General features: G+C 32.5%; 1 protein-coding gene across 1 annotated transcript; it reads left to right on the forward strand.

The window, feature by feature from the left end:
* Nucleotides 1-4,273: 4,273 nt before the first annotated feature.
* On the forward strand, nt 4,274-5,816 carry LOC126585795 (uncharacterized). Its single transcript, XM_050250326.1, has 4 exons — nt 4,274-4,779; nt 4,893-5,039; nt 5,137-5,214; nt 5,310-5,816. Exons 1-4 carry the CDS (start codon nt 4,474-4,476, stop codon nt 5,526-5,528), a joined length of 750 nt encoding a protein of 249 aa, XP_050106283.1. The 5' UTR covers nt 4,274-4,473; the 3' UTR covers nt 5,529-5,816.
* Nucleotides 5,817-9,380: the final 3,564 nt, after the last annotated feature.

Here is a 9,380-nt window from a genome sequence, read left to right on the forward strand (position 1 = left end):
TAGTGTATGAGAGAAGACTCACATATGTGTTAAAATTAGGTCATAAATTAAAATGAAACCTAATAAGAGAATTCAAACTCAAAATTTATGTTTTAATTCTAAAACAAAGTAGAATTAAAGTAAACACATAGATATCTCAACAACATCAATTTTTAACAATAATTTTAATCCAATTTAGAACTCACAGAAAATTAAGGCAAAAGATTGGCAAATTTACCTACTCATTCTTGATTCTGCAAGATTCATCATGGACGTAGTCGAGTTGTGGTGGATCGAACCAACTTCAAATTGCATGATTGTTACACCTTTGGGCAGAAACTCATCATGCAAAGAAAATACCTGCATAGCTAGCCAAAACATAAAATACACAAAATACATATAGCTTCAACAGCTTTGGCCAGATGAAAATACGTTAGAAGTATTTTATGATTTGCTATAATACTAATTTATAATTGGTGAGTGATTTCCTAAAATTCCCATTGGGACAAAAGTATTCACCATATAAATTAGAATTCTGATTTTTTCAAAATAATCCTTTAGAATAGTATTAAATAACCGTTTAGTTGGATATTCAATGATTCTCAAAAGATTCAATCAGACACAAAAGTATGTCGTTATTGACATTGAACAATAGAGTTCTCGAAAAAGAAAACATGGTTATTCAGTTATTCGATAGCGACCAAAATGATCAATTAGTAAACTGATGCCACTTTCCAATTTTCTCTCAAAAGACAATCATCATAATCAGAATTGATGACCAAACAAAACATTGGTTTAAGCAAAACAAACTAATACATCTTTAAATCAAAATTTAATCAGTGTTGTCTATATAAAATTCATTAGTATTGAGAATTTGCATATAATAAGGACATATTGGAACCATAACCTTGTATAATAATTGGTACCAATAGATGTGCACAAATCAGTGAAACAATATCACATAACAAAACTAGTTTTGAAGTACCAAAATTCAGTAGTACTACTTTAGTTTGCAAATTTACTAAAAAATTCAATTCTCTTTAGATTGTCTTGAAAATTTTCTAGTATGAACTAGACATATATGACTACTATTTTGCAAAGTTGTATGATTTTTAAAATCTTATAAGCGAGCCAAAAATGAATTTGAAAAGAGAGTGCTGCAGAAATAGCAGAAAATGTTCAGAAATTACCTGAGATTACAGATTCACCAAATATTCATTGTTCATCCGATATGCATCAGAATTTTCAAACATAAAGTAAACATAAAAATCTGTTATTTCCCAAAATTTCATAATTTTTGAGATTTTACAAGTGTACTAAAAACAAATTCGAAATAAGTTGTGCTGCTGAAACAACAGAAATTATGCAATACATACTGGAGACTAAATAATTCACCAAACATTCAATTTTTCTCCAATATGCATGAAGATTTTCAGAAATGAAGTAGACATATAAGTTTACTGTCACCCAAAGTTCCATAATTTTTTCAATCTTAAAAGTGGGCTAAAACTAAATTCGAAATGGAATGTGCTGCAGAAGCTGCATAAATTCTGCAGTATAGTCCCGGGATTAAAAATTCACCAGTAACTCATTTTCAGACCAATGCTGGTGAAAATTATTACAAACACACTATTCTGCAGAAGTCTGCAGAATTCCAGCAACATGGTATCACACTTAAAAATTTACCATAAATCCATTTTTTTTTTTTGTGTCCAAAAAAACGTGGAAAGATACCAGCATCTACAATCCATTACGACATGATCGAAGTTCATAATATTTGGAGTTATGGAAGTCTATCAAGCCCAGGTTATTGACATGAATGGGTTTCCTTTTAATGAGACTTTAATGGAGTCATACCCCTATAATATTATAGTTTGAAAAGACTATAATTTAGCATGATTAATTTTGACAAAAGTTTAGGCAAGAAATCATTCACACCACAATTGAATCAATTTATTAAAAATTTGAAAACCCCAATACGAACCGACTGAAAGCAATTCATAATAATGTAATTAACCACACATCAAAATTATGACAGCAAGCAATCCTTCATAATACAATAATTTGTTTATATATACATAAGTTGTAAATAGTTTCACCAGTATCGGTTCATCGAAAACAAACAGATTGGGAATGCCTTTTATAACATGTTAATTAACAATTGTAACTCAAAATTTGCAAGCATGAAAGCCAATAAAATCTTCTATGAGCACCTAGGAAACCAGTATCCATAAGGTTAATTTGATCCATCAACTCAAAATAATATGAATACAAGCAAACTTACCAAATTTAAAAATTTAAAGGCTAGTTTATATGGCAATAAGCGGAAACAAGAAAAAACACCAGAATCATATCAATTAGTCGAACCAATATATATGTATGTGTGTGTGTGTGTGTATATATATATATATATAATTTTAGGGTTTATAGGAGACAAAGAAACCTGAGAAAACTCACTTCTTTAGCAAAACAGTAGTCATATATGGGAGAATTTGTAATGAAAAACGCCGAATAGAGCCAAAAGCCGCCGGAAAAATATTTGCGTCTCAAGCTTATGTTAATTAGTTGAACCTCTAACCAAGAACCATTAAGCAAACACTCACATGGTTCATCCAAAATAAAATCAATCATCAATTTATCTGTCAAGTCGTTTAGTGATAGATAAATGATATTGATTCCTAAAGTTTTACTTCATTTGTTGAAGTCTGATACTCCTTCTATTTGATGCGTGCGAAATATGCAGCAAGTTTACAACAAACTCATTCAAGATTGCGGAAGCATTTAACCAAGATCATCCAAGTGTTTTCATTACTCTGAATGGATGTAATTCTCTGCATAAATGTAACAAACACAACTCGAAGAATACCATGAAATTATTCATCATGCAATTGAGTGTAAAAGAAATTGCAGAAGAATTGGTTAGAGTATAGCGGAAGCATTAATTTAACCAGAATCAAATATATACCTCAGTTCCTTTAGTAAAAATAAAGAACCCTAGCCACGTTGGGTGGCTCTGATGGAGTCACCATGGAACAAACAATTGAATCAGTCTTCTATAAACAAATTTGCTTATACCTTTATATCGGACCCTAAGCTTGTTGTGCGGCTCTGATACCACATGTAAGATATTTATGAAATCATAAGAACAACAACAAGAGATTAGGATCACATATTTGATAAACCAAAATTACAATAAATCAATTACAATTTACTTATCTTTGGAATATGGAAGACATGGCTCTTGCGGATGACAAAGGAGTCTTCCACTTTCAACAAGCGGAAGTGTTCCAGCAATAATAGGGTTTGCTCGGAATGGAACGTGTGTTTTGTGAAAGCAGGGACACCCTTAATATAGTGATTAGGGTTCCCCTAATTCCACCTATTATAGTAATTAGAGGAATACACCAAATCACCATTTATTCTTAATGTTGTCCCACCAAGGCAGGTACAATATGTCCTACTTAATTAGGGTTTCAATTAGTCAACTAAATATATCTTGGTTCCATGATTCTTGCCAACCAATATTGAATCAGATTAAAAGCCAAATATCTTGAAGATCAAGTTATTTGTCTTTCAAGTAATTCGATTCATAATAATTGACAACTCAACATGAGTCTTACATCATTCTCAACAACAAGAACGAAGGCATGCTTCGGTGTAGCGTGGTGTGTGGGAAAATCGGAAAAATGCGAGAGACAAGGGTTGAAAGAAGAATGAAGCCTGGCCACACTTATGGTGGAAGGCACAAGTAAAATTATAGAAGGTGGAGCACCACGGTGGAGTCAAAATACAAAATCCAGAAACAATTTGTGCTTTTTGAGGATACTATTACTAAGTATGCATTTATTGGTCATAGTCTGAATGGCAAGGGTTGAATATGAGGAGCACATCGGGAGTGAAGGCATCACTTAATTAGTTAACTAAGGAAAATGAATAACCCTCATGTCCTTTTCTGATATAGAATTTACTTTTTCAGCGAAATGGGACTGCTGCGTATTTCTGCTCGAAAAACCAAAATGTGTTACATATTCATGAGGTGCAAGGAAGAATTTTGCAGAAAGAAACAGCAGTAACAGTTGTCTAGAAGCTGCATTACATAGTCTCCCTAACGTGCTTTATATATATAGGCCAGGGTCAGGGCATTTAGACCTTTTCCTTTTTCTAATCAATAACTAGAACTTGAAAATTCTTTTCTTGGAAAATAAGAAATCACAATAAAACATTAAAGGATGAGGTTCTCGCTTCTTATCTAGGAGAAGAATTAATTCTCTGACAGCTTGAAAAACACCCGAAAACATCAAACGGTTTCGATCACCCACATTGCAAGACTGAAATCAGAATTATTTGACGTCTTTTCCTTAATATCAATTGCAGCCTTCCATTTCCACCTTTTCAAAATTGCCAGTCATATGGCATATCCTTTCTACTCCTACGTTTCACAAATTTAGGGTAACATTTACGTAAACGACAAAATCCTCATCAGTGGAAAAAAACATGGTGAACTTTGCCAAAAATTTCAGGGTGAGAACTATGTATGGAGCAATGGCAACCACAGCCTTTGCCAGCGTTTATCTTGCGGGGGCTTATATATTTCGAGCATGCGCTATGAGAAAAGAAGAGGCACAAGGGCATATACTTACGAGGTCCATGTCCATCGCAGTCCTCCATGGAGGGCAGCTTGCCTTGCAGAGATTGCTTGAATATCATGAAGTTCGGGCAGATAAATCAGCAGTGGAGGCAGCTGAATGTGAATTGAGGACTTTCCTTGTGGAGCAATACCCTGATTACAAGAAGCTGCAGGTTAGGCACCTCCACTTAGAAATATATAGTCCTTACTAGCTTGATCGATAAATATTTTTTTTTTCATTCAAATGGTAATTTCTCTTAATCTTTTCCATCTTTGCGCACGAAAGTCAGTTGTTGCGAAGCTTGAAATGAGTGGAAAAGAATCCAAGGCAATTGAAATATTGGCAAAAGCGATAGCAAAGGCACATAACGAAGGAAAAAAACATGAAGCATATGAAAATGAGATGCTACTAGTGGAAATGCTTATATACAAGGTTTTTGCTACTACTTTCACTTCGAAATTTATAAAATTCCAATTTAGAGGAAAACCATGAAGCATATAAAGCATACGATGATTGATGTGCCTTGTAGGGTGATTTTGAGGAGGCGCTACGCAGTGAATGCTTGCGGCACGTAGAGATTTCAGATGCAAGGCGTCCGCTGTACAAGGTCAGAAAACCTTTCCTGAAATTATTATCTTGGCAACCATTCAACCCCACCCATACGGATTAACGTGATTAAGATTTTGTGTTTAATATTGACAGGCTATTATTTACATCATGTTAAAGCGTGACAAGGATCAAATTAGAGAATGCTGGAAAGAATTTAATGTTCTGAAAGAATTCCAATGTTTGCCTAGTAACAAAGAAAGCTTGGAAGAAAGCCACATTTATAATCTCAGTACAAATTACGACGAGTTCGAGAAGGTCGTCAACGTACTAAGAAATGACATAGAGGGGCAAGCATGGAAGAAAAAGAAATAAGAGATGAACTTTTCACTAGTAAATTCCCTTTGCTCGAAAAAATAAACCAATCACACATGGAAGTGATAAGCTTATGAGTGGCATATTTCATTCATTTTGTACTCGTTCTAAAGTTCATTACAAATTTCCAATTAACCAAGCATTACCTTTTACTTTTGGGTCAAGAAATCAGAATATTATGGAAGCCCAAATTCTGGTCATTAATAGTTTGACAAATTTAATTTTGTTAACCACACATTGGCGACAAATTTAAGTTCGTCAAGAAATCGGAATGATAGTTGTTAACCATGCTTTGGTGTTATAAGATAATGTTCTCTTGCCAAATTTAATTTCGGTCATATATTCAAACGAAAGTTAACTTAATCAATGACTTGCTAAACTGTTTGAGAAAATAATGTTTTTGATGTATGTAAAGAAAAATTGGCTTACTTGGACTTCTCAAGACTTCCATGTAGGATCACTCCTTCTACTACCCATTTTGCAATCACTTATATATATTCAACACAAAATGTACAATGTTAGTAATGTGAAACATTTGCACTTGTGGATCTGGCTAGTTAACAAAGATAATGTGTCCACCTCATCCTTCTTGGACCCAAGTTCATATCCTCCTCCATGTAAATCAGAGCATTTCAAAATATTTTTGTCAAAAAACAAAGGTGGAAAGCATTTATTTTGGTGCTGAAAGTGTTCTACCACTACAACTAAGCTAGGATCCAACTTACATTGCGGAAGTTTATGTTGTCACCAAATGGAATGATGGAGTTGATCGAACGGAAGTTTCTCTCTGATAAACACCTTTCTTTCTCTTCATACACATTTATATTTACTTTTGTTGATTATTCTTGCTTGATTTATTCAATTCAAAAGACAAAAGCTACAAAAAAAATGCGTAAGAGACTGAAAATATAAAAATCACCTCCCTTTTCTATTTTATCATCTGCTTTTGACAGTATGATAATTAGTGTCCAAATCAGACCTGCCATTAGTGGTTGATTTGGATAAATATGAATCAGATAAAATCAAAGGACCTTGCAGCTTGCAGGTCGTCGACAAACTTGATTAGTATTTATCTTAAAGCAAAAGCCAGTTCTATATTTTGAGATATGATGCTTATCCTTCATCATCCTCCTCCTCCTAAAGTTCCGAATGTCCTATCCAATGATGCAGCATTGAAAATGCTATCCACTTAATTAGGAATGCAATCCATTGCACTTTACGCATAATCTTTTGAGCTTTGAAGTCAGGTCACTTAATCATTTTCTCCTCCGAGCAAAATTAATAGGGTGTTGAAGTTAGGTAGACCCGGCAGTTTCTGACACGACACAAAAATAACAGGTTTCAGGTCAACACGATAACTTATCGGGTCATTATCGGGTGACCCGTTAATAACGGGTTCTTAACTGGTAACACGTGGGTAACCCGTTTCGACCCATTAAGAAAAAATTTATTTTGATCATTTTAAAGTTTAATTACTAAAAGATTTATTATAAAATACTATAGCCATATTAATATATACAATATATTCTATATTAAATATATAGTTTTGTATTATTATTCTATATAAGTTAAAAAAAAAGTTTTAGTCATTATTTATTTTTATTATGAGAGTTCCTTATTATCATTACTAGGATAAATTTTACTTAACATGTTGTTGTCCAAAATTAAAATAAACTAATATAGTATTTGTATAGGCAAGAACTACGAAGACATACATACAAGTATGAAAAATGTGAAAGAATATATAAACACTCATGATTCATCATTATCATAATGGTTACACTTACATTATCGTTTAGATTTTCAAAATCCTCCAAACCTTCATGAATAATGTTTTTTATTTGAGGGCAAAATTAATAAAATTAATAATAATTATTGTAAAAGTGTAAAAAATGTAAAAAAAATATACAATCACTTATAGTGACAAACTTTACAACTTTCATAAAGGGGTCAGCTTCGAAATTCAACACTATAATTCATAAACCTTAACCGTCGATTGCTATTTAAGCTTTATTCTTCTTACTGAATTTCATTTTTAAAATTTTCTTTTTTGAAAACGTGATCATCTAGCTGATGTAAGAAGATGAACGATTCATATCTCTGATATCACGTTTCGATATTTACGGTTAACTGAAATATGAGTCGATGTCATATAGTTTGTAGAAACATTATAAACATCAAGCAATATTTTCACTAACCGTAAAACTCTGAATATAGTATCAACGATCCAAACCGTTCATCTTCCTGCATCCTCTAATAGATCAAATTTTTAAAAAAACAAAATCTGAAAAAACAAAATTTGATGAGAACAATGAAGCGTAAATGTAAACAACAATCAACGGTTAAATTTTGATCTATGATTTATATGATTATACTGGCGAATTCAAAGTTAAGCTCTTCATGAAAGTTGTAAAGCTTGTCATTACGAATGTTTATATATTTTTTCTATATTTTTTACACTTCTACATTAATTAAAAAACTATTAAAGACTTTAGGTAAGTGAAAATATACTTAAAAGAAAATTGCGTTTTTATGTTTTGGATGTGACAATATGGTATGTATATATTTATTTAGTATTATGTTTTTCATTTGATTATTTATTGGTTTAAAATATATTTTCCTTAACGGGTAACAGGTCAGGTCATATTACCTGTTAATATTATCGGGTTGATTTCGGGTCGGGTCATTTTACCCGTTTATTTTAACAAGTGTTACACGACACGACCCGTTAAGATATCGGGTATGACACGAATACGGAAAACACGACACGAATGTCAGGTCTAAAGTTAGGCCACTTTATTCCTTGTATGTGCAATGATATACTGATACTCTTTAATTCAAGGCTAAAATACCTTTGAGTCTTTTTTGTTTCTAAAATGGTAGATTGACGTGATAAAACCACCAGCTGGTTCCTTTTTTTTAGAAAAAAAATTCGAGTGTTATCATTTGAACTCATTCATCAGTTATGCAAACAGAGAAAATAGAAAACAGAAAATATGTGAGTTATAGTAATGAACTAGCTAAGGTTGGGCTTTGGTGGCCTAACTAGCTCTACCCAACCTGGGTGTAGTTATGCTAGATTTATGTTTTAAAGGAAAACTAATGAAAAGGGTTTGAAAATTTTGAGTTTTAATGATAAGGACAAAATAAAGGGTAAAGTGAATAGTACCATGATTGACTTTTTAGTGTAAAAATGTGGTTTTTCGTTAAAGTGAACAGTACCGGGTGCTTTTCGTTAAAGTTCCCATGTTTTAATCCAAAGTAAAAGCAAGTAATGCCTATACATTTGGTCTCGTTATGTACAATCTTTCTTTATCAGATAAAAAATTTCTAAATTCAAATCTTACGAGTAACAGCAATTGAATGGAAAAGAAAAAGAAAAAGAAAAAGAAAAGCAAATTACACGTTGTTATGGTTGAGTAAAGAATGTACATCTACCTCAACACCTTTCATGACATGGTCTTCAAGTCCAATTACTGTTTGTGGTGGAGTCATCGCAGACATCGACGGCAACTCTCCCATCCCATGGATTCACCATTCCAAAAATCTCCAACAACATAAAGGTAAGAAAGACTGCAAACAAAAGGCCCACTATCTTTCCTCTTCTTCTCATACGCGAATAGTTTATCTACATCATCTGATAAGTTACCGTAACATTTTAAACTTATTACTTATCATTATGTATTTTAATTTTTTAATATGATATTGCATAATTAGTTTGGAATACCAATATCTTGACGTTTCTATTTCATGTAAATCATTCTTGTATTTCAAGGGGTAATTTGGAGAACTAACTAATTAACATGTGGGGTTTCTCTAAAAAGAAGTTGCCACATAAAAAAAATAAAAAAA

Source organism: Malus sylvestris, chromosome 10, assembly GCF_916048215.2.
Source record: "Malus sylvestris chromosome 10, drMalSylv7.2, whole genome shotgun sequence".
Lineage (NCBI taxonomy): Eukaryota > Viridiplantae > Streptophyta > Magnoliopsida > Rosales > Rosaceae > Malus > Malus sylvestris.

Excerpts from the sequence above, each read along its gene's own strand:
- LOC126585795 (XM_050250326.1), top strand. The coding sequence starts at position 4,474 with ATGGTGAACTTTGCCAAAAATTTCAGGGTGAGAACTATGTATGGAGCA. Across the intron at positions 4,780-4,892 it reads CTGATTACAAGAAGCTGCAG|TCAGTTGTTGCGAAGCTTGA; the intron begins GTTAGGCACCTC and ends TGCGCACGAAAG. Across the intron at positions 5,215-5,309 it reads CAAGGCGTCCGCTGTACAAG|GCTATTATTTACATCATGTT; the intron begins GTCAGAAAACCT and ends TAATATTGACAG.